Source organism: Leuresthes tenuis, unplaced genomic scaffold (genome assembly GCF_036924035.1).
Source record: "Leuresthes tenuis unplaced genomic scaffold, fLeuTen1.0.hap1 SCAF_13, whole genome shotgun sequence".
NCBI classification, from domain to species: Eukaryota; Metazoa; Chordata; class Actinopteri; order Atheriniformes; family Atherinopsidae; genus Leuresthes; species Leuresthes tenuis.
In genome coordinates, this window is record NW_027325367.1 from 18,113,653 (window position 1) to 18,140,297 (window position 26,645).

The window sequence follows — 26,645 nt, forward strand, 5'->3', positions numbered from 1 at the left end:
ATTAAAAAACTCCTCAAAAGATATTTAATTTGTTCCAGAAAAATAAAAAGCCATGGGTTGTGATTTTGCACCTGTCATTCCTCTGTGCACCCTGAAGAGTAGGTGGAATCTGCTTTTTTTGGCAAATATGGGCCTAAACAAATATGTATTTCAGATGTCCAGCGGTTAAAAATAAATAAATAAATCCCCCGCTCTCTCTTAAGATAGTGAAAAAGGGGCAGAAACATAAAATATTAAATAATCATTTGCAAATTTTTTGCATCAGTGTGGTGTCATTTAATGAGATGTGGCCATTCATTGTTAAATCTTTCTAACATAAAAACTCATTTTTAACAGCTAGTCCTTTCCCTGGAGATATTCCTTGTATTTGAATACCTCTGTTGTGTTAAAAAAAAAAAAGACATGTCATTAAGAACACCACAGAAATAGAAGAGGCATCAGATTCCAATAACGTACAGCTGCTTAACTCGCAGGATGTGTACAGGCCAGTGTTAAAAATGTACCCCCAGCCATTGAAAATGGACCAATTGCCTTGTGATTAACGCACAATAAAAGAATGTGACGGTTTAAAGAAGCAGCAGGAAAAGCTGCCCAGAGAACGATGGGTGTATGGCACACTCTGTAATTAAGCCAGTCTGCACTTGATGAAAGTAGATCACACTGGCGGGCCATGGCTTCACAGCCAGTTTGTTTTTATGACATAATTACAGTCCAAATCAAATGAGAAGATTTAATATTGCACCGCGATGAGCATGTGTCCAATGTCAACAATGACACTGACCCCCCTGAGGCAGGGTTTTTGTGTGTGTGCGCGAGTGTGTGGGGGGTGGATCAGGCGTCAGGAAGCCGAGCGCAGAGGATCTTCCCCACCATGGCAGCGATCTACTTGCATCTCAGCCCACCTGGGAGGTCTGAGACCAATGGAATTATACCAACAGTGTGAAAAAAATCATTTGTCCTTGAAATAAATGGAAGAAGAACAATCGATAAGGAAAGAAAGTTTATTTCAAGGAAACCAATCTAGTTAAAGGACAAACGAAACAAAGAAATGGGAAGGACAGAAGAAATATTTGTGGTAATGAGAGCCGGAACAAGTAATGAAGAGTGAAAGAAAAGACAAAGCAAAGGAGCAGACTCTTGTGCAGACAGTAAGGGTGTGGCAGCAGCGCAAAGATAATTAAAAGTTTTGCTTGAATGTGAGGTGATGGCCAGTTTGCAGTCACGGCCCACTGAGCACTTGTAGTGATATCAACAGGATGACTTTAAAGAGAATCACTTTTAATCACATCAGGTGTTTCCACTGTTCACTTAATTTACTTCCAAATATTATTTGAGCTGAAAATAGAGCTGAAAATAAAATCTATCGTTTCAAAATATCAATAGTTTGCCTATAGTTGAGGATATGTCTGAGTATAAGGGTAGCAATTACAAGACCAAAAACTGTCATTTCTGTTGTGAGATGGAAGCCGTTTTGATGCTCGATGACATGCCTGTGCTGTAAACGACCGTAACCTCCCAGTGAGTGGCTTTCGTGTTTCTCTCCCAGTGAAAAGAATAAAGCTGCATTTCCTGCTCTTTAGTTACATGCTTAACGCAGCCACAAAGCTTTTGTTCCGTTGGGTTGGATCTCCCAGAGACGAGAATATTTCCAAACCACAGCTGTTGAGTGACCATTCTTGATCACATTGCTTTCTGTCTCCTGACCACCCTTCTAAGTTACTCTTGCTCCATGCACCATTCCCCTGCTTCCCAGCCTCTTTCCAACCCTTTATTTCACTCTGTTCCCAGGAGCAGGCAGCTGGGCCAGATTTACTCTGGTCGCTATGACGCAGGGCGAAGCCCCGTCTGCTCTTTGGGCGGGCAGCATCATTTGACTCGGTACTGGTCAGGGCCTGTAGATTAGTAACTGGATATCTACAGAGAGGCCATGGGGCCTGAGCGCTGTGATCCAGTGGAAAGTAGGGTCTATGCGGTGACTTTGTGGTTATGTGTGGCCCAGGAAGTGAACCACAATCCCTGCTGACACCCTCTTCCACGAGGACGTGGTTTTACTCCAAATCATGATTTCCTATCCCCTGCTCTGCGACTCTCCCTCTGTGATGGTAGGCCTCTACCCAAAGCTATCTGAAGAGGACACAACACATCCTTAACAATACTTCTTGAGGCCACTTTTCTCCCACGGAGCAGGGCACACAGTCCTTCACAAACTGTACAAACTGGGGTGGTGACAGAGAAGTGGATAGAATGTGTATGTGAGCACACATCTCTGAATATACAGATAGCAGCTGTAAAAAAAAGAGGTAGTTCACTGTGGGCATAATTTTTCACAAATTGCACCCCTTATGTGTTTTTAAAATCACAAATAGAGATTAATAAATTGAGCAAAGATCCTGGCGTTTATGAGCATTAGTCTTTTTCTCATTTTTTTTTATTTTACCTGCTTTTAGTCATGAAAAACTGAAAGTCATGAAAAAGACTGAAGATGCTAACCGACTGCAGACTCAACTATTCGGAATTGTAAGTCAATAGTAATGCCATTGCTGGGATAAGAGCTGTGGTAATTTGACATTTTCACAACACGCACATTTCTGCTGACCAGAAGGCCAGACTCAACATGGCATCCAGATGTCAGCCTTCCGGCACAAACACACACACACACACACACAAGTAGATGAGTCACAATATGTTCCAACCATCATCTGTATGGGAGATTTGTAGATGCATGTTTGATTTTTATAAAGATTTTTTGTAGTAGATATTTTCATGTAGAGTCTTTCATCAATTTGAAACACCTAAGAGTTGGTTTTGTGTGGCAAACACTGGCAAGCATTTCAAATGTCTGCTGATTTGACTTTGCCTCAAATAATAAATTACTCCTATCTCTACCCTACTGTTGGCCTTTCTGTTCTTCTTGAACTGTCTGTGTGCACAAATGCACACCCATCCTGCACAGGCACTATTTCTGCTAAGCTATCCAATGGCCTGCAGGCTCAAGTGAGGACAGACTTGACTACTCTTGGCCTCATATCAAGAAATACCTGATGTGTCCCTACACTCATGCCAGGACTCATTTTTCAAGCGTGAGACTGCTTACAGCTACTTTCAAGAGCAAGATCCATGAGTCACATTTATAATATTGAATCAAAGGAGTAGCACTTACAGTCATTTTTTTATGTTAAACTTAAAAGGATGCTTTTTTTCAAAATCCATATGCTGCTGTCATAGTATAATGTCAAATAGAATTTGGCAGATTCTGATAAAGATTCAGCACTTACACTTATCTGTGTCTTGTCTTGCCTCAACGACATTCAGCGCAAGCTGTCAGCATTCCTCACTGATAACGTGTTGGGTATTTCTTGAATTTCAACCGTAAAAACACATCAACTTTGACAGCAGAGACAGCATTTCATGTTTCAACTATCAACTTATTTTTCTTTTTTCATGTTATTTTGAGATTATCCTGTCAAAGGTACACAAAGTAAAACATTACCAATGTACATTTCTTAGAATCATCGATAGGTAAAGGCTAAAAGAGCTGAGTTTCACCCACCTTGTTACATACTTTCACTTTGGGGTTTGGGAATTTTATGCCCAACACAAGCTGGTCTCATATGAATACGGAAAATGAGTAGCCTACAACTTCTAAAAGCTGCCTTACATGGTGGAGGTATATAATGTGTTAAAATTCCATGCCAATGTGGACATGACAAGCTTGTCCTCAATTGATGACACAAAGTACTGTAAGAGAGTAAGTCTCCATTACTGCTGCCGTGTCTTTATGCAACATGTGCCTGTTGAAAAGCAACCTGTCCTGAGTGGTGCTCATTATAATAATTATATAATGTTGATTTTCACAATGATTATTAGGAAATCAGGAAGAACCTGCACAGTTCTCAAAATACTTCATCATAAGCAGCAGACTTTAACTGTGGGAAAAAAAACTGATTGGAAAGTTTGCCCCTGTCTGATTCCTTACAGTTTACATTCTGTGGAGGACGTGGGCACGAAGTGGACCAAGACGTTTGACAAAAGTGGGTCAAGAATATTACAAAAAAATCATTTGTTCACAACAACAACAAGGTAAGTTTTGGTTCATAATAGCCATCAGTAACAATGAGATCAAAATGGTAGCTTTTGCAATACTAGCTAAAAGCGGTGTTGCTAGATGGTGGAACACACAAATCAGATTCTGTGTTAAGTGTCATGCTCATTTCACATGTCAGTGGAGCCAGTCTGCTTGGTTATCAAACAGATGACAAGTAGTCCATCACCTTCATTCATTCAGAGGAGAGCAGCTACTTTCCAAACAAGGCAAATAGGTGTAAAAGCAGATTTTTTTTCTAGTGTGTGCTAATGTAGACAAAAGAATGAACTAGCACATGCTATTGGATAATTCATTAAGAAATAATAACTTATTACTCTATGTTGACGGACAGTGTGATGATAAAATAAGTTTTCAACTAGGGATGTACATGGCTAGTTGATAAGTGGGCATGTCACGCATAATCAATTTTTCAAAGGTCTTTGGGTTCTAATGGTCTTTTTTTTTGACAGTAGGTAGACAGGACCCCAGACTGGGACTCGAACATGGGCCAGATTCATCGAGGAACTACAGGCTCTGTACAGGCTCTTGACTCGATTAGTCGACTAATTTTGCTCGGGGCAGGGGGAAGCTGATGTTTCACTTCGCAGAGGTGCGGAACTTGTGTTTACGGCGCAGTTTCTGCCAGAGTTTGCAACTGACCGGAGCAGATGTCGCAGTGAAGTATGGCAGTATTTCACTCAACTGGACAACAAAATTGAATGCACATTATGCAAGATGAAGCTAGCTTACCTGCCAGTTCTACCACTGCGATGAGGCCTCACTTACTACACCGTAACAAAAATGTTGCACATCAGGAGCAAAAAGATCAGACGGAAAGACAAACAATAATGGTTTTGTTGATGTTAGTTTAATAATGGCCTCACGACTGATTGACTATTTGACTTCAATTGATTTGCTTAGTTAACCTCAAAAATCACTTTAAATGCCCATCTTTCTTTTCAACATATTTTAAGGGGAGATCATTTTCCACAATCAGAAACAAACATCTTATTTCCAACCAGCCAGAATCAAACAAAATAATTAATCTGGAAAAATATTTTCAAATAAAAACAAAAAAGCAAGGAATTAGCAACACCGTCAGTGTCACACAAATGACACACAATGTTTCAAATCTCTCAGAAAAGCTTCTAATTGTTTTGAATAAACCAATAGACAATATTAGAGCTAGTCTTCTCTGGCATAAATTCCTATTTTCACTGTTGCAGATCTGCTTACATAGTATCTTAAGAGATAATCTTCTTTAAACATTCTGCTGTCTAAGTGATAAACAACGATCAGAAACTTCTACAAAAGAATACTTCAAGGAGCAAAAACCCAATGACCATTCAAAAAGTGAGGGAGGTGAGAACAATCACAGTTTGTCGAACCCCATTTAGCACCCCATTTATTGTACACCATTCTGTAAAAACAAAAAATCAGGCTATAAATCAAAGTAAAAAGACAGATGTTCCACAATGAAAAGAAACGTGATACGATATTCTCCAGATTTTTCAGAACCAGTTCATTCCAAATCTATAGGAGAGGGGGGGTAAAATATAGTCCCTGTTAACATCAAATTTTAATAATTTTGCCATGAATAAAAAATATTTTAAAGAACACTGGGCGTCTAAATAGAAGAAAAAATACAAAATATTTTTACATATCAATTTCTATCTAGTGACAGAATAATGAAAAATATTATATCATATATATAATATAGGACTGCCACGGGAACTGGGTTTTGCAGGATATGCTGCTGTAAAAAGCCTGCTGCTGATAATATTGTGCCAGTTATTGCAGGAAACTTTCGCAAGTCTGGCAGAGTCCACGTCTCAGTAGATAAAAGCTTTTTTGGCAGTTCGTGAAGGCCCAGCAGCATATTAGGCAGGGATGGTCATCATGTTTTGGCTCATGTTTGTAGATGTGTTAAAGTGGTGTATTGATTCTTACCCTCTACTTCTTTCAGCAAAATGAGTCTGGGACTTCGTACCGCAGTCAAGGCTGAATACAAATCCCGGACCGCCATCTTCATCCAGATCAATACAAAAACATCACCAATTCTGAACTGAGCCATTTCCGTCTAATATAATATTTTAGTAGAGAACCATGATTCCATGAGTGTGAAAATGATGTCAGTCATGTGCTTTGCATTCTTCAGATCTTCTGTATTGAAGAGCTGTGGGAGATGGACTGAGTAATTCGATCACTCACCAAACAGCTGGTAGCTACAAAACAAAACTTTTTATTTGTGACAAAAATGATTAATTCTGCGTATAAAAAAAGAAATTCTTTCTTTTTTTTTTCGTGCCACTCAACATCATGTTCATTATAGTATATTTCAGTCAATATCTGTTTGTCTGTTCAGAGCATCTTTGTCTGTTTAGCCGAGCTAACTCAGCAGCCAGTAATCAAGGCAAAGGATATTTTGATGCAGTACATTATTACAATGCTTGTTTTAACAGAACGTTTCATTCATGACATTTTCCTAACTTTAACCATGTAGTTTTCAATGTCTGACTTAACCCATTATTTTTAATGCCTGATTTAATGTGGTTTGTGAACTGTGATGAAGCAGCGTTGGAATCGAAAATGAGGCTCTTTACACTTTTCATCACATTTACAGAGTGCAATTATTTTTTCAGCCATTTGTTGGGACAGCGGCATCAGAGCCAGTGACTAAAAAAAAATTGAACAGACCAATAAAGAAGACTGGCTCTGTGCTGGGAACTGCTCTGTAGCCCCTGGAGCTGATTATGCAAAGAAGAATACAGCAAAAGCTGCTCTACATAATGGATATTGCCGCACACCCTCTATATAACAGCGTCTTCAGTCAGAGGCTTCTTCAGCTCTGTTGCAATAAGGAGCGATACAGAAGATCAGTGGTGCCCACAGCAACAGCAACACACAATGACTTCCCTTTGGGGATTATTAAAGTAATATCATCTTCTGTTTTATTTAAAGGTAATGCAAAAGTCACTTTCTAGATTATTTCACAAAATGTGGTTACAGTGTATTCGGCTATGTAGTATCTTCAGTGTCAAGTAGTACTGAAAAAACTAAATTTTGTCATGAAAACAATAAATGATGGAATATATGTTGGAAGAATTGTTTTCTCTACTCCTCTAGTATAGTTTAGTATTGTTTCAGCGACTTGTATGATTTATTCATTTGTCAACTGTCTGTATGTGTGAGATGCAAATGTGGACATTCTCTCCCATTCTCCACTTTAAGATTCTATTTTTATTTTACAGAAACTTATCTAACAGGAAAAAAAGCCCTCTCCCATTACAAAAAATACCGCAATAATTATTGTGTTTGTTATTTAACCCTAACTGATGCTGTGAGTTGGTTCTCATTCCTTAAACAACCGTGTTTGAAGATATATCATGTGATGATGGAGAAAATGTTACTCTGTGTCAAGTCAAATTATTGGTAAAGCTAACAAAACATCTAAGAAGACTGCTGAAACTAAACTGGGTTAAACGGTCCAAAACACCAACACAGGCGGATAGAAGAGAACAATCATCTTTGAAGAAGAAATTGATGGAGAATCTTCAACAGTAGGTCACCTCGAAGTATGATGAAATCAAACAAAAAACATCAACAGGAGAGCTCATTGTGAAATTAAAACATTCCCTCACACACAATATAAGGGGGACTTAGGAGAATTAGGACATTTTATTGATTGAAGTCTGGTTGAATAGATCAAAAACGGCCATGTGATTTAATGAGTCCAGAGTTCCCCTTTTTCCAGCGTGATGTGTGCATTATGGTAGGAACAGCTACCGATGAGGTACTTCAACCATCATGTCTAGTGCCTACCAGTCACACAGTCACAGTTTTTTTTACAAATGGATGAAATTATAATCAGGTGTTGTTTAGAAATTTCTAGCTGCAAAGAATTGTGGGATAGCAAAGGAAGCACAAAATCTCCTGTCCTCTGTATTTAGAGAATCTGCTCCTGCTTAGATATTTTGGGGTAATTTTGCTTACTTCAAAACTTTCCCAAAACAAAATCAACTATTCGGCGGAACCCTCGGATTCATCAGGCTCAGATGGTAAAAGAGCGGTTCGGGACGCGTGACATATCATTTCGACACATGAATAGGCCGCCACAGAATTCAGAACTTAACCCAACTAAACATCTTGGGGATATGCAGGAGAAGATTTTAGGCAGCAGTCCAAGTCTCCCATCATCAATACAAGATGGTGAAAACCTAAAGCCGCAAATGTGTGCAGTAATCAAAGTTAAAAGTGATCCAGCAACGTGTGAGTATTTGACTTCCTTTTTTGGCTGCATTTTTCTGTTTTAAACGATGGTGGTGTAGAAAACTGGATTACTCAGCTGACTTTGATTTGAGATATTCATGTTTTAGACGTGCACTTGCTACCGGCTCTGCTCTGGTGTATGTGTAATTTGATGGTGGAAGAAAAAAAAGAGGAAATAAACAGAATAAAAGGGTGGTTCAATGATAGAGCAATTGCAACATTTATTGGAGTGTTGGCTTTCTTGTATTGATTTTTCAACACGTTACAAAAATACATATATGTTCAAAACAGCAGATGTGTACTGTTCTGAAATCACTTTTTTCACAATGATGCACTGCCCACCCCCCACCCCCACCCCCTCCAAAAAAAAAATGAACAAGGAAACTATTTTGTACAAAGAGTGTAAGTGAAAGTTGTGAAAAGTGAAATATGAAAATGTATCCAAAATTACAGCTGTAAGTGCCATCACAAGACCTTCAACCAATCATGAGGGGGGGCGCGGGGGGGGGGGATACAGCAAAGCATAATGTCCATGAAAGTCTGGTAAAATTCATTTGGAAAAGCATTCCTGCTCTAAACCATTGTATTCCCCTGCCGAAGGTTCTTCTTTTAGGATTATTCTCCTCATTTTGCAATCACTTTGTTTTACATCCTCGAAGGATAGCTTGACCAAATCAAAAGAGAAAAAAAATATATATGTTTCAAAAAAATAATAAAGAGAGTAAGAATTTAAAGAGAAAATACCAGAAGTCAATAATGGCACTACTGTCATTAGAATCTGTCGTGACTCTGCAATATTACATTTAAAAAACTGTCCATACAGTGAACAAGCAATCATACAGAAACATATTCATGTAGATAAAACCCCTCCACCAGGATAATCATACAAACTGCTATGGCATTCAAATATTTTGAATGGACATTGGAGAAAACAATACTTTATCATTATTTTTAAACACTTACACAGAGTATTTCATTAATGGCATACTTCAACACTGTAAACATATTGTGAGACTGAATGTCCATGTGTGATTTGGGTCTCTGCGACATTTCCGCTGTTCATCGTTTGAGTGTGTTTGTATGGCTCATCGTGGCCTGTCTCCAAACTGGGAATTAATACATTGTGCATTACAACAGCACCTTGATTTTTGCACTCATGCATCAACTTGTGAAAGCAAATCCCAAGCAGCTTCTCAGCCAGCCTTGCTTTCTGTGTTAATTCGCTAAAATCTAACTACATAGCTTATGAAGAGCTCTCGTGACCTCAACATTTCCTGTCTAAGAATTGCAAAAAAACTGGGGGGAGGAGGTTGCATTTAAACATTTAAAGCACACGATATTTCTTACTCGATCAAAGCAAAGTGGTAGAAATAAAAACCTGACAAAAGGTCAAAATTGCAGGTCAAACTTTCAAGTGATGATGATTTTGATGGCTGAGCATTGCAGTGCTAAAATGAAAGATGTAGTCTCATTCTCCTTTCATGTGGTTTTGCTGTCTCCCTCCCTCTCACGCTCACTCTGTCTCACTCTGATGGTCTGTGGCCAGAAGATGTGCATTTGGGTACAGAAAAAAATATGTTTCATATGCTGCCAATTTCATTTGAATGACTATTCTCCCTGGTCAAGGTCTTGCTCTCTCTCCCTCCATTTCTTTCTCACACATCTTCATTTCTCTGCTCCAGTCTTTCATATTTGCTATGAGAATAGCCCCTATTCAAGGTCGCCCGGCCATCCCCTAGCGCAGCTGTGCTCAAAATTATCATAACTCATATGGCCTTTTTTTTTTTTTTCTTGCTCCAGATTCATTTCAGGACGAACGATGCAGAAAATAAAAACCATAATCCCCAAAAGACACGTATACTGTCTCAAAATCTGTTACTGGGAGTTAAACCCATATCACTGTGCGAAGCGAATGAACAGGCTTCCTTTTAAAGGCTGCTCTAATGCATTAATCTGAGCTGGTGAACTGTGAAAAGATGCCGTCGGAGAGAGACTTAGAGCACACTGCGGAGAGGAGGAGAACACGCACTAACACATATTCATCGGACTTTCATTTGAAAATGTTTTGTGTGTCTTCGGGGGGGTACAGGAAGTCAGCCTGGGTCATAGAGAGTTGCCACAGCAGACGCAAGACAGGGACAGCGAAAGATTTAGAATACGGTACAAAAAATGAAGTAGCTTTTGTTGTTCAAATTACCATTGACACACACATGGGACTGATTTGTAGGGGAGGTAATCAAATGGGTTTGATAAAGAAACAATGTATGGTAGTTACATGTAGCATATACTGTGGATGATGCAAGCAGCTGGTTTTCTGATTGTTTAGATTTAGGCCATCTTCCATGTACAGTTAGGGCTGCTTTAACATAAAAAAGACTATATTTACAAACCATAGACAGGACTGTTCTCCTTCTCACATTAATCACAAGTAGTCTTAACTTATTCAACACTTTAAATATGGTGGTTTAATCCTACACTGGGAATGTACGAGCATCAGTTAAGGGTATCTCCATTAAGTGCAACCTTTATTTATGTCCTTACTGAAGCAAGGAAAGCAATACAGCAACTGCATATTGAAATTACTCAAAGTTTGCCAATTCTTAAAAGGACAAAGTTCCCTGAATAAATGAATACCAATTTACCAGGTCTCAAAGATAATGTTGGATTTTTAAAATCCAGTATGGTGTTTTATTGTCAGGCTGACATTCAGTGCTTTTAGGCCTGTATGAAGGAATGGATTGTAGTCCGCTGCTGCAGGTAACATAGAAAACAATTATTTTTACTTTTAAAAGCTAACCGCTTTACACAATTTTACTCTCACAGGTTAACAAGCTTCCTTAAAGGAAAAAAGAAAATTTGTATTAATGGTGTCTCTTCTCAGTTGTCGCATTTAAAAAAAAAAAAAATTTTTTTTAGCACATTTTAAAACTAACTCCATATGAAATCCAACAAAGATGTACCTGCACATGCCAAATATCATTACAAAAATCCAATAAATACAGAAATTATTGCACAGTAGAAAGGCTCCGTGGATTCCTAACTGATAAAATCCTCTGACAGTTTGCCAAGAAACGCTAAGTTGGGCATTCCAGGCAAGTTCTCATTAAAGTTTTCATTTGTTTATATTCTCAGGTGGCAGTTTCTGTGACAAGGAAAAAAAACGATAAACATCAATCAATCTCAATATTTTTTTCAAGAGAGAGATAATCCAGCCAAGCTCCGTTGCTGAAGAAGTGGTCATAGGGATTTTCTGTGTGCATGAATGTGTGTATTCTTTTTTTTTTTTGTACGTATGTATGAGAGGATGTTTGTGTATACTGTATGCTGGCTTAACCTCTGTCCGCTTGCTCCAGTTTGACCTCACTGGCCATCAAATGTTCACCATGCCATTTCTTCATGTGTTTCTCTAGCGTGCTGTAGACACTGAAGGGCATGTGGCAGATGTCGCAACGATACACCTCCTTCCCAAACTGGCCGTGGGTCTTCATGTGGCGAGTCAGCTTGGAGCTCTGGGCGCAGGCGTAGCTGCACAGGTCACACTTGTACGGCCGCTCCCCTGTGTGGCTGCGCCGGTGGACTGTCAGGTTGCTGCAGTTCTTGAACACCTTGCCGCAGTATTCACAGGTGTCATTCCTCCTGTCCTTTGAGCTGGGGGGCCTGCCAGGCCCGGGTCCCCGCAGGAGGTGAGGGGTACTGCTTCCACTGCGCCCTGAGGCACTACCACCTTCCATCAGCTCCCCGGGTGGGGTGGAGAAGCGGAGGCTTCCTGTCTCTGAGGAAGAGTGCTCGGAGGAGGTGGCGAACGGTGACTGGCGGGAATCAGTGAATCCCAGGAAAGGCTCTCTGATGAAATGGCGTGAAGCAGCGTAGCCAGCTAGCAGCTGAGAGTAGACATTTTCCGGGGAGATAAGGGGTATGTTTGGGGGAATCTCCAGTTGTTCCTTTTCTATCTTGATCCTCTTGTTGTTGGAGGGGCTTGAGCTGGTGATGGGGGTGGGCCGACGCTGGAACAGCCCAGGAAAGGACTCGGCTTCAGATACACTGATCCTGCCATTCATCAGAGGTCTCACATCCCTCTGCTCTTCCCGCTCTCTGTTTGCTTCCCTTTCATTCTCTCTTTCTGCTTCCTCCCTCTCTCCACCGTCTCCATTAGGTTGTCTCTCCAAGTTTCTCTTGTTAGGGTTTAGTCTGAGGTGATTGTCCAGGTGGTTGTAAGGGTGCATGATACCCACCCCGCCACTGTCATTAACTCTGTCTCCACTCAAGGGTTTCGCATCAGGGGACTGTCTTGGCCCGTTTTCTCTATTCTGGCTGAATTCCTGGGAGTCCTCACTTAAATTGGAATCTGGTTGACTTCCATTTCTCAGCTCTTCCTCCTCTTCCTCTTCCTCTTCCTCCTCTTCCTCCTCTTCTTCCTCCTCTTCCTCATTATCCATCCCCATTCCCCTGACATCTCCCTCCCTAATTTTGTCCTCACCCTCTCCTCCCTCTCCTCTACTTCCCTGCTCTGGAGAGTCATTCATGGTCCCAGACTTGTTGTGCATATGTGTCTTCATGTGCCTTTTGAGCTTGCTGGCCTGGGAGCAGGCATGATCACACAGATGACATTTGTACGGCCTCTCTCCTGTGTGACTGCGTCTGTGGACAATTAGGTTGCTCTGGAACTTAAAGATCTTGCCACAGAACTCACAGGATTTGGACTTCCCTGGGGTCTGATTCTGACCCTGTGTGTCTGGAGGGCTGGAAGAGCCGTGTCCCCCCTGAGAGACAGGAGGCTGTGGGGCATAGGTGAGGAATGCCGGGGGCTTGGCACCAGGTTGGAAAAGCGTAGGGCTCAGCAGGCGGTGCATGGGTGGCACACGGTTGGGTGAGAGAGGAGGTGTTGGCCCACCATTGTTGGTTGTGTTGCCCGCCAGCTCTCTCAGCCGACGGGAGAAGTCCATGGAAGGAGGCTCCATGGGGGTCATTCTCATCACCCTCTCAAAGGCACTGGGGTGCTGTGACAGCAGCCCCATTTCCTCTGGGACCAGCCGCTCTAGAGGTGGTCGAGGGGGAGGCGGAGGGCTGACAAAGGGGGGTGTTGCAGGCAGACGGGTCTCCATGTACCTCGGAGGAGGGGGGTGTTCCCTGAGCAAGGGCGCAGCCATGCGTAGGAGGTGGAATGGGTTGTTGGCGTCACCAAGGAAAGTGGGGAGAGGGGAGCGGGGCAAGGCGTCAGCTCCTGGAGGGGGAGGCAGAGCCATGCGAGGAGTGAAGGAGCAGTTGGCTGGGTGGTTGTCAAGGTAGATGCGGATGCCGTGAATGTGCTGGGCATGTTGAAGCAGGAACCAGGCACTGTTGAAGGTCTGCTTACAGGTAGTACAGATGTAGCTGGATGGCTCATCTTTATCTGTGGGTCAAGAATGATAGAAAACCGATGTAAATACCTGACTCAAATAACAATTTTCCCTCAGCAACCCAACAAACCTTTCAATTTTAAATGTGTTCGTGTGTGAACATGTGGAGTTATGTTTGTGAAACTTATTGTATTTGAATCCTGAAGTTAAATTAGCTTTCCGTTTGTGTATGTGTTATGAGGCTTCATAAAACTGAGTGTGTGTCTAGAGGCTAATATAGGTGGCAGGTATTGCCCTGAGGCCATGACACATTATGCAAATTCTAATGTCTGCAAGGCTTTAATATACAGATTCATCTAGTCTACTCTGTCATTTCCATTCAGAGACAGGGGAGCCAGCAGTGAGTGAAAAAAATAGAAAATTGGAGGTGGGGGTGGGAGATAGAAAGCGGGCAGTGAGATGTAGCATCAGAGACAAAGAGAAATACTGAAAAGCAGATATGAATGAAGCAACAATAAAACAGTATCCACACTGAATAAAGCTCTATGTCACCGGTGTGGTATTGAGTACAGTAAAGTGATGTGATGTGACCACACACTCGTAAACAAAGAGAACTGGGTGTCACTCACTGACAAATTACCCCTTTAAATGATTTGACTTAATATTGCCAAATTAATCTATCAGTCACTGTGGCGTGGTCCTGTCAGCCCGCTTGTGACTTGACTAAAAAAGAGCCTTGGTAGAGATTCATTTAATTCAACACAGGCTTGCCCTGAAGAGGCTGTTCCACAGTCTTGTGTTTGCTAGCAAGGCATCTGCATCTACTTTATTATCAGCGGCTACCGCAAGTGGAGTGAAGTTGGTACGGTCCTTCTAAAGCTTGAAGCCCGGAGGGGCAGCACGGAGATGGGTCGTTAAGCTTGCCCAAAGTTTTATGTGATCAAGAAAATAGACCTTAAGATGGCTGACTGCCTCAAAGTCACCCTTTGATATGGAATGAAAAACACACATGCAGACACTGATACAAGCTCAGGAGTACAGCTCTTCCTCACTGGAAACATCCACTAATTCACACACACGCGCGCGCACACACATCTGTACTGAGGAGAACAGATGAGCGAAAGCTGATGTTGGATCAGTGTCTACTACAGGAAGCTGATTTGGCGGTGTGATTGGTTTGGCTTTCCTCGGGGGAGAGAGGGTCAGAAAAAGTTAATGAGGGGCTCATTTACTGATTCTGTCGGTTTTTCTCCGCTATTAACCGTGCTCTAGTATAGCCGTCACTCTCACTGTTTGTGTGGGTTGAGACACGACCCGACACACGCTGCCGGCGCGTGCGCGAGAGCTCGTGTTTGCGCACGTGTGCGAGAGTGTCTGTGGACGTACTTTTTCGTGCATGCCTGGGTGTATGTGTGGGGCGAGTGGCGGGCTGCCTGCCCGTGTTTAGTTTGGCTGAGCTTCACACGGCCGCTTGGCAGCAGAGAGCTGGACAGCTTAACAGCTTGGACGGGGAGAAGAGAGCCAGAGAGGGGAGGTAGGAGGAGGAGGAGAGGGGTAAGAAGAGAGGTGGAGGGACTTTAAGGGCCGGGCGTGCTTGGGCACACACACTCACGCACACACACACACACACACACACACACACACACACACACAACGGCTATTTACATGCCCCTCAGGGACCAAGGTAGGTCTATAGACTTGGAACTGTATAATCTCAGAAACACCAGGATCGATATTAAATGAAGATGTGAGACTGGGAGAGGGATTAATGAGCTAACTTGATTTTCTAAAGATTTTTTTTTCTCCATTTTATCTTGTTTTGTTTTTTTCACAACATGCTATCAGTACAACAGACCCAATCAAACTCCATCCCCGCAACCTTCCAGCACCACCGACACCCACCCCATCCCCCCCATCACCACCACGACAACAACACATTTGCATCTTGTCATATCTTACACAGGCATGCCATATGCTGTTAAAGGAAGCGTGGCAGCTAATAGAGTGGCAGCTGATGGCTGCTGCCTAATGACGGCCAAAGACAAATTTCATCAACTTCCCAAACAAGAAAGCAAGCAAGAGGGGGGAGGGGAGAGAGAAAAAGAAGAAGATCAACAGACAGACAGATACAGCCTCTCTCCATTTTTGTCTCTCCTATACAGACTTGCACTCATGCTGAGAGAGTGTCACTGCTTAGCACTCCGGCCAATAAAAGCCTTCATTAAAGAATCACGGCGGGCCATGTCATGCCTCAGTTTGTGGTAATTACAGCCCTCTGCCTGACACACAGGCAGGGACCCTTCCTCCACTGACCGCCAAGGTCAACTACCAGTTAGAATAGTTACATTCTCCTCAACACGCAGTCACTGATGCTGGACCTAATCGCCCAATTTACACCATCACTCCACATGCACACAGACACACAATCCTGCATGTGTGCGAATGAGGCTGAGATGAAGGGTTAAATGAAATGGAGTCGCAGCATGATTCAGTAATACCTTTGCAAAGCAAATGTGTTTGGCATAAAACGGTATTCAGATTACATTCTGCTGCCATAATGCTGGACAGGACGAGGGGGGGATTTAGTACACTGCATTTTGCTGCTTTTTGTCATTTTGCCAGCAATTTGTAAGTGTTTTCATGTAATGGAATTCACCTAAAAAGGTCCATCAGTTTTTTTTTTCTGCCCAGGTGTTCACCCTGGCAGACTTTCCCATGAAACAGAGGAACATACTACAGATCTGAGACCAGCTCAGGAGGGCAGCTCTTTGTCCTGCACAATGAAATGAGGGCGAAGGGCCAGGAGGCCTGGAGGAAGTTATTAAAGCATTGGCACATGCATGGAGCTGAGGTGGGCCAGTAATAATGCTCTCCCTCTCTCCTGCGTTGTTTTTTTTTTTTAACTAAACCACCGGGCCAATTAACCCAGTCTTCAGGGACTGAGATCTGAGCTTTACATCAGATTTTATTCTTTCCAGATTGCCTTTTATAGCCATTATTTTGCCTTAAAAAGTACAAACAAAATGCCAGTGAATGAAGGGGAGCCATGGTATTGACTGTTTGCATATGGCTAGTGTAGCAAAAGTGGTGTGAGGCTGGTAGGGTTGACGTAGACATGTGGATTTGTGTTTAATTTAGGAATTCACATATGCCATCCTTTCAGCCCCCCGGCCTTCGTCTGATTTTTATGTGAAACCATGGAGTCCCTCCATTTTCATTACACTTACATTTTGGGGGCTTTATCTGAGTAAGGTCTAATCCAGAGGGACTTAAGAAAAAGAGCACAGAAGAAGAACACAATTCCACAGACTTAAGTCTTCAACAAGAACCAGGTCTTCTCAGCTGAGAGAGCGTGTCAGAGAGTGGGTGGTAGTGGCAGTTCACCAATGCTAGATTAGCTGTCACAAAGCTCAGAGAAAAATAAAACTTAATTGAAAATAAGGCGCAACTGAATGTGAGCGCACATCTCTTCAAAGTTATTGAGTGAGTTGACATCCCGCAGAATGGAGTGGGTAGAATAATGTTGCTTCAATGTAGAAGCACAAAAGGCCAGTGCAGGTGTTGGTTGTTAACAAGGAGATGACGAGGATGTGCCACAGTAGGTGTCACACATCGCGTGCGTGTGAGCACACTGTGACATTCCTGAGGTTCAGGTTCGCTGTGCAGCTCCAACATTCCATCAACGGCGACAGAACGCTACAGCGACAGATTTGCATACAGAACAAAGCTGCCTGCAGGGAGGGCCACTGGGACACGAACCTGCCCCTGCAGCCCCTCTTGTACTCTCTGTGCACACACACACACACACGCCCTCTCTCTGTACTTACACACATATGCATGTGCACCTGTCAGGGGTTAGCTGACACCTCCGCTACTAGTGAAGCAGCTCCTCATTTGCATGGCTGTGATCTAGGGGTCCCCAAGGGTCCCAGCCGCCTCACCTCATCCTCTGCCCCCACCCCTCGCACCTCTGCTCCTCTCCTAGTCATCCCTCCTGCTCTTCCTACCCATCCTTCTCCTTCTCTTTCCTTGCTTTTCTCCCCTTGTTTGGTGATGGCTTGTTTGTCATGAAGGAAGCTAATCAGGAGGCCATGTAGATCAACTGTGTGAGCATGTGTTTGCCTCACCTCGGAGGTAAGGAGCTCGGACAGTAAACTACAGTAGGGCTCCAGCAAGCAGCGGCTGACTGTCACACATGTAGTAAAAGAAGGAAGGAGATGGAGAGAAAGAAGTAAGAAGAGAGACTGCGGAGGGTGGCAGTAGCAGGCAGGGGGTAAGGCTCTCACACAGTGTGACTGGCTCCATGCTAACTCAAACCAGCTTTGGCCTGTTAACCATATACATCTGTGAGCCTGTTTGTGTGTGTGTGTGTGTGTGTGTCTGAAGTCAATATGACCAGCTGAAATGCCTTAGAGCCTGAGAGATTTAAAGAAACAGTGTTCCTTAAAGAGTCTGTGGCAAAGTGAGTTGGACTGAAAGCACAAAATATTAATTCTATCCCTCTCTTCTTTAAGTTTTCATTCATATTTGCATTTTATCACTTTCCTGTCCCTCACACTAAGCACCTGTAAAGCGTATCTGGGTACTCCACCCTGACCCTCATGCCTCCTGGGATGAGGGTCAAATGAACAATAAAAAGAGATCAGGTATCTCCGACAAGTTGATCGCAGGCTCGCACACACACACACACACACACACACACTGAGTGGGTCCAGCTGCATAACAATGCACAGTGGAGGTGGCTGTTGTGCGGTGCTACTAAGGGTGCACGTTACTGCCATTAGGCAAGCTGTCTGAGTGAGGGCACGGGGGACATGCGGTGAAAAATAACTGGTGAGACCTCTCTGTCAGTGAAGAGCTATGGCTTTTGGCTCAGGTTCTAGGGCAAAGAGGGAGCAACACAGACAAAACAGAGAGAATGAGAAAAAAAAAAGGGGAGCTTCATAAAGTGCATTAGCTAAGCTCTCTGTGGCATTTCTCTAAGCCTGACTCATCGCCAGCAACTCCCAGCGCATGCATGTGTGGCAACGCTTGTGTGTTTTCGGGGTCATGCGCGCACCTTGTGGGGTCCGCTGTCTGTCATGTGATACTGACACTCAACCGTGCTTGCGGTAGAAAGAAGATGTAAGAGAGAGAAGCAAGTTGGGGGAGAGGATTTAAGAAGTAAAGGCGGGGGGTGGGACAACCTCATGGAGTAGAGAAAAGTTTTAATGGAAGAAAACAGTAGAGTTGGAACTGCAGCCAGCACTGAAATAAAGGTCGAACTGTGTTTTGTTTTTCTTTATCGCTGCTTTTCCATTTGCGGCAAAATTACATCCACTTTAATCTCTCGTTCCATCTCATGCCCATTTTACCATGACACAGCAGCAGGGAAAAGAGATAACATAACTTTTTTTATAAAAAAGAACAAAAAAAGGAGAACAAGCACCATCATCCCAAGGTACGACCATGGCAGTGGGATACTGAATGAAAAGAAAAATCCACCAGTAAACAAGGTGAATATTTGACAGGAAAAAGAATCCACTGATGCAGCAGGTGAGAGAAAAAATCAACTAAACGCCTCCATGAAAGATGGCGTCAAAAGACAAAAACTCAGACATCCTTGATAGAAAACTGGAGACTGACTCTGTTTGTTTAAGGTTTTACATCCAAATGAGCCCCACATATACAGGCACTGAACAGGAAATTGACTTTGACTTGTGAGAATAATGTGAGACTTCTGTTTTGTGGCTTTCTTCAATTTTTATATATCTAATAAATACAGTATATATTGAGTTTTTGTTAAGGAATATGTTAAACAAAGGAAAGTGTCATATCGCAATGTGTATGTTGCGCTCCTCTCAATCTGTGATAAGCATGCGCCCTTTTGTGGATGTCTCCAAGGATGCGCCTTCTGCTCACACGTTCTACCCTTTACAATGGCTCTTTTGTGCCTCTCTTTGTGTTGTGGAACTGTACTATATGTGTTTGCATTCTTATGATCATACCCACTGTGCTTTATATGTCTTCTCTAGCAGAGTGTCATATAGTTTCAGTAGTGATAATGGCTTCCAGCTGGTTTTTGCCCACTGAAGCCCACATGAAGATGAAACCACTGCCCTGAATGGCCCACAAGCCCTCCCAACTCACTCAACTCCTTCTTGTGGAGGTGTGAAGTCCATTCCAGTGAACATGGACGATAATAGTGATTTATTGTGCCACATTTTCTCTGCACTGATGATTAAATCTGTCCACTTAAGGAGACATTGCTCTTTCCTCACACTTGGCCTGAAAGTGAAAAAAAATGTCTGATTTTCAGGAGACAGCACACAGGGATTATTGCATCATTTGACACTCATTTGCAGGTTGTTTAATTACTGTTAAATAACGTGAATAAGATAAAAAAAAACAAAGAAGGAAAAATTGACCGCGGACTTTCAGTTTGAACCATTCAGTTTTGAGGGAGGACCTGTGGCAGGATGTAGTTATGCATAGAGTGCTGAGAGCAAGCGTTCGATGAGCAGACTCAGGCAAAACAGGGGAAACAGCTCACATGGTAAATCCTTTCAACACGTTAGTGTTTTTTGTTTTTTCCATTACATCGAGATGATAATTTAGCCCTTTATACTGGCCAAAAAACCCCACTAACATGAGCTATCTTATGAGTGCAATGTGAAAATGTTTAATCTGCATTCAGTTCTTCACCACATCCTTAATGTAGAAAAACAAAAAAAAGTAATGTCCAAGAACAGAAATCAATAGGTCATTTCTGCCATAAAACGTTGTTGTAATATAAGATAACCAGAGGCTGGCTGCACCTTCATATTCATCTGAAAAATACAACATTGATATTGATGTCGTCATATTACTCTTGAGGAAAAAATAGGAATAATTTGCTTAAAAAAAATGTTTCCACCTGTCACCAAAACAGATTTTGTAGCATGACTAAATGTGAGTCCTTTACACCGTATACATATCATATGCATTCATTTACTTTCTCTGTGTGCTGAAATCTCCCTAAGATTGAACTCTCTTCTGACATGACAAAAAAATAATAATCAATTTCAGTCTTTAATGTGAAATAATGTGGCTTTTTCCCCTCGTGTGTTTTTCTTTTTTTTTTTCTACTCATGTATCACTCTTGTTTATGAGGGCTTGTTGTGATCCAGTGAACGCCAGCAGCACAACATTATTAACGTTGCAACGGTCATGTCTCCAGGGGAATTCTGTTCTCCTATGTGTCCTGAAACATACCCGGGTGTGTCAAACGGTCTCTTGTCTTGTCTCTAAGACATAGCCTCAGATTCTGCCATACACACACACACACAAATGCAAGCTTGAACATAGATTTGCCTCTTAACACCCAACACATATTTATGATGTGACACGATGGGGCTGAATTTGGCCCCAGGCCTCCCCCTGTGGCCTCTCCCTCTGTCTCTCCCGCTTTCGCCCTCTCATTTCTGTCTTTCTTTCTTTCTCACTCTTTCTCCTTTTCTCTCTGTCTCTGGCTGTTATCACGCTGATACATTTCCTGCTCCTGGCACGGCTCCTGCATAGCTTATGGTTAAAGCAAGCTTTCATCTATCCACTGCCTCTAGGACACACACACACACACACACACACATAAACACACTCACACACATATGCAGGCACTGTTATGGGCCAACGCTGCCCCGCCAGACCACAGGCCCAGACAAGCTCCGCTGGCACCAATCACTCTGATAACATCTTAGGCTTTATTTCATTTTGGCGTGCTCTGCTCTGCTATGGGAAAGACCGGTAAAGAGAAGAGGGCTTTTTGGAAAAGTATGAAATATGCCAGCATACAGGGAGAGTGTAGCCTCTTAACCTTGAGCGGTTACGTCCCTTCTGGGCAATGCCATCTATGGACATGACGGTACAAGCCCTCTCTCATCCTTTTCTTTCTTTTAAATTTAAGGTGGACTTCACAAAATATAAAAAAGTTAGCTAAAAGCATTCAAAACACATTTAAACATATTCTTTTGATATATATATTTTTTTCCTTTTTCTTATTGAGTGCATCTGAGATTTTTTTTATTTTTTTATCTTTCTTGTTTTGGGATATATGTTATAAACTTCCAACAACAAATATCTAAAACTAATGCAAATCTGTTGCAATGGTTTTGCAAATGAGAAAGAAAATGTTAGGGTTAGATCAAAAATGAAAGTAACAGTGACCTTTTGTGCTCAAATCTCTACTTTCTATTCATTTTTTCCTCCTTACAACTTTTCGTGCTGACAGTAAATCGCTGGTGTGAAACTAAAGAAGCTCATATTTAGGTGACAAACCAACATAAAGGCAGATTATGTTTGTCATGTCTTTGTCTATATAGAGTTCTCTCCCGGTGTAATTGCTCAAGACAAATAATTGAACGAAATAGAGGGGCAATCTTGTGGTGAAGCAGGCTGCTAAAGTAAAAATACATCGTCTCCTCATTTTCTTCTCCGACAATCTTGGCCAAATCAGAGCAGGGCACTAATAAGATAAGAGGAAAAGACCAACAAGAGTTCTCTAACTGCCTAACAAGCACCATCTCTTCTCCTGCTCCACAAATACTAATAGTAGCCCATTTATTCCCAAAATCAAACACATGGCTGCTTTTCAGTGAGGGACAAAAAATGGGTGTCCTGGTCAGAAAATCTTCCTATTTATTCCTGGAAGGGACATACTGTCGAGGAGTCTGAACAGCAGCGCATTTTGTCTGCTTGAAGATTCTCTGAGGAGAGCTTTGAGAGTGTGAAAAGTTATGTAGCTGAACAGGTTCTCTTTTAGCATTGTGCATGTGCAAATCTGTATATAGACACGCATACGTAAGCTTTAACTTTTCTTCTTGGAAAGAAAAAAAAAAATCACAATACTCAGCATGCCTTTTAGCGAAAGTTACCGCCACAGAAGGAAAGCAAAGGAGCGGCTCATGTGCTGTAACTACAGTGCAGCAGTCAAAATACCTCAATTATAGCTATTTACTCAAAGAACAAAAACATATTCACAGGTTTCCACCGACACAAGACAACTTCATGGCCTTCAGCAGCCAGACCATGAAGTTCACATCAGCACTTCATCGAAAGCTCTGCACAAACAGTTGTGTTTGTGTAGAATCCCATAACGCCATCATCACTCTCCACTCGTAGCAGGGACAGGGTGTGAGGTTTCTTGAGCCTCTTCGGTGAGGCTGTTAAGGAGCAAAGAGTCCACACATCTGGAAGACACAGTCAGTCAGCACATGCTGAAAGTTAGCGGTGGCGCTCGCAGTCCAAATTAGTGGCGAGTTTTATTCCCCCGCTGTGGTAGGAAAATATCAAATCTGCTGCCATATGAGTGCCATAAAGCTGGCTGTGGAGTGTTTGAAGCCTTCATGTGGGAGCCTTGAAGCTGTGTGTGTATGTGCACGTGCTTGAGTGAGTTTGGTGAGAGATGCAGGCCTTAATGGGAGATGAGAGTCATTGTATGCGTTCTTACATGCACATATGTGTTCCGTGTGTGTGTCTCTTATCGGCGTGTGCATCTGTGTATGTGTAATTCTGTCGCACGCACATGAGAGTGCATCTACGTACATTTGTGTGTGTGTTAGTGTGTATGGGCAGCTGTGCCATTTTAGAAGCTCCCTTATAGAGCTAGCTGACCCTGCTGCATAGAGCAGACAGACAGACACAAGCAGAGTCAGACGGCCCCTGGGGTGGTCCTGTCTGAGGCGCAGTTATGAGCCAACAACTCTAGGGGCCCATACACAGGCAGGAACACGTATACTGTAATTGTACATATACACACACACATATGTTTGAGAGCTCAAATGCACATAGAGAGACATATAAATGGTTAAAAAAGAAAAAAAAACTTTTGTTTTCTTTTTCTTTTTTCACCTTTATTGCACATGTGCAGATCCAAGGAAACATAGCGAAACATGCAGGTTGCACTTTCATTAATTTGATGGAAAACATTAGATAAACATGAAGTACCTCAGAGGCAACTGAAAAATTTAATTATTCATTTCACATTCAACCTGCAACTGCCAACAAGTGTGTGTGTGCAGGAACAATTTGCATGCAGTGCACTGCAAAGGCACATACAATTTTACATGTACACACTCTCAAAAATAAAATCCAGAAAACAGGAATAATTGTTTTGAAATTAACTCCTTTTTAGGTAATCTGATCAAATGTCTCAAAAATCTAATTTAGACAGGCTTCTGTATTCAATAATTCAAAGCTCTAAAAGTCTGTCTTCATGTTATTAAAAAAAAAGAAAAACTGTGTATTTAAATGGGGGAGTTAGTGTATGACTTCTCGTTCCCCACAAAGATATAAGGGCAAATGTGCCATGTACAGAATCTGGGAGACAAACACGATTGCAAAAATTTGAAAATAAAAATAGACACACATGCCTATCAGCAGACATGAGATAAATTCCCTGGCAAGCATTCAAAACATTCATGTAAGAACCCATAAACACGCACAGGCTGCACCAGAAGACACTCTTGCACACACTACCTACACAACTCCCACCATGTGACCCCTAATCACAACCCCAGAGCTTGGACATCAAATGAAGCAAGTTTAAAAAAAAAATCATCAGGAGTAATTAACGCATTTTCATATGCAAATGTGATTAATGCAAAACTACAAAGTCATTATGCAAATCGACTTTTCCTTGAGCCTCTGTACAAATATTCGCAGCTCAAATCAGGGATCAGTCTCGCCATCTTTTCTTTTTTTATCTCTTACCCCTCTCCCTTTTTGCTCTATCTCTCACTCTCGGAGTAGAGATAATACGTAAGTAGCATGTGAAGTTATTTCTAACTCACGCAGTGTGTGTTTTCATGCGATGGGCTGGGGCTATGGCATTACGCCGCCTGCCTACTGATTACTGGCTGCTTGGCACTGGAGCGAGACAGGGAAGCCGGAGAACAGGGGAAGGTATGAATATGCAAAAGCCTGATTGCTTTTCATGATTAAAGCCTATTTAATATGGAAATGAGAGCAAGCCAGGTGATTAAAGGAGCATTGGGTGGTGGGGCTAAAAAAAAAGAAGAGTGAAAAAGGGGGGAGAGAAGAAGGGAAAGGAGCGGGACACCTTCAAATCAGCAAGGTTGGAGAGGTTGTGAAGACTGCAATGTTACTTTCGTTTCAACTGCAGCAGTGCAACAAGTGCAAATACCTCTTTTTTGTCGTTTCTTATGTTACACCAAAGGTTTACATCCAGAAACCACAGTGACTCATTTAAAGTGAAGAAAATAGCCCATTAGCTCAAGAAAAAACAGATCTTATCACATTAAAAATGCTCCTTTACGCTTAACACATTTTCACACCCGCAGACATTTCCTTAGTGCAGGTTTGACAGTTCTAAAGTGGCATTTATCTCATCAAAATCCTTTGATCATAAATCAAGTGTCACTTTGGTTCAATTGGACACCAGTATCGGTATTACACTGAGTTAGCGAGTAGCTGCTTTTGCCCCCAAAAAACAACATGTTGATGCAAAAGTTTCAGACCGCAAAAGTGGCAACAGCGAGTTCTCAGGTGGACGGGGAGAGAGCCGGAGAAAGATGTACACATCGTCTCATAAAATATTTACTAATATTCCTCCATACACAGAGAATGAGACAAAAACAGGAAGAGGGAATGCTTGTCATGATGTGACTTCGCCCCATGGTTTTAAGTGCTCCAAAGGGGGCTCGACAGTCGTTCAGAGAACAGTTCAAAGCAGGGCCAGGGTTGTCTCAGTACAGCAACGCTCCCCTAGCGACAGCATCTCGCTTGCGTGATGACATGCATCATTCTTCACAGACACTTTACGCACATGTACGCATATACAAATTTATACAAGGCGTACAAATATATTCTCATACTCTGACAAAGCCAACACATATACACACACATAGTGCATACATCAGCAGGAGAACCTCAGGAGAGAGAGAGAGAGCAAAGAATAGGGCAGAGAAGAGCCATTTTTCATCTACTGTACAAAAAGTATGCGTGTGCTCACATGCGTGTGTTTGTGTGAGCGTGTTTGCACCATTTGGGGTTGAATCTGCTGGCCTTGCAGCATGTTTGCAGTTTAAGCAAGCAGGCTGACAGACAAAGAGGCCAGACAGGATGTTATAAAACACAGCCAGGTGAAAAGAAAAAAAAAAAAACAGGAGAGGGGTTAAGCATATGTTATGTGAACAGCACAAGCATTTCATGCATTATTAGCGCACGTACATGTCAATTTGGCTTGTGCTGCTTTGATGCACGCTCTTGCATTCTTCACCTATTCTGCCGTTATCGGCTTGCCTCAAAGCGCCTAAATACCACATGAAGGCAGACTGTAATATTTCCTTTCAATATGTGTGTGCATGTATGATGTGCTAGTGAGCGTGCCTGTGAGTGTGAGTGCCTTCAACACTTTGGACTTAATTAGTGCTAATAATGTAATCTAATTTGGTTGAAACTTGAGACTGCCTTGAGTGGCAATCTAATGTGTTGAACAAAGCTCTCCTCCTTTCTTTCATTTGGGGCTTCGAGTGCTTTTATGTCCTGTTCTCTTAGTGATAAGACTGACTGTCTGTATGCCTAACTGACTGCTGCTCTAACTGGCTGACTCACCCACTTAGTCCGCCTGAATGTTTTCCCTCTGACCAGTTGAACAGACTAAAAATGTAAAATGAACTGAGCCTCTTTTTTTCCCCCTCATGTTGCTGCCAGAGCTGTTGAAAGCTCTTTAAATGTCTCAAGTCTGACAAAAAAAGAGAAAAATTAACAAAAGCCACATTATTATTGATGGATGGTCAGTTATTTATTTTATTATCAATGTATTTCCTGCTGAGAGCAAGCTTGAAAACGACTCTTGCATGTCACTTTTAGTCTCTCAAATCGACAGTGACATCCAAAACTGTGCTGTCACATATTGTTTCTGATCTCATTTTACTGATTTTGCCGCAGTGATAGACGACGGCCACACACAGCTGCTGGCC

The 26,645-nt window shown here is 42.2% G+C and overlaps 1 protein-coding gene across 3 annotated transcripts in view; it reads right to left on the reverse strand.

The window, feature by feature from the left end:
• Positions 1–8,549: 8,549 nt before the first annotated feature.
• The window catches only part of bcl11bb (BCL11 transcription factor B b), a 28,293-nt gene continuing 10,197 nt past the window's right edge, over positions 8,550–26,645 (reverse strand). For 2 of the 3 annotated variants that reach the window (XM_072362398.1, XM_072362397.1), the window contains exon 4: positions 8,550–13,742. In XM_072362398.1, coding sequence (XP_072218499.1) covers positions 11,683–13,742 — 2,060 coding nt within the window. In that variant the 3' untranslated portion in view covers positions 8,550–11,682. The remainder of the gene's footprint in view (positions 13,743–26,645) is intronic. The other variant, XR_011907195.1, reaches the window with a different exon arrangement.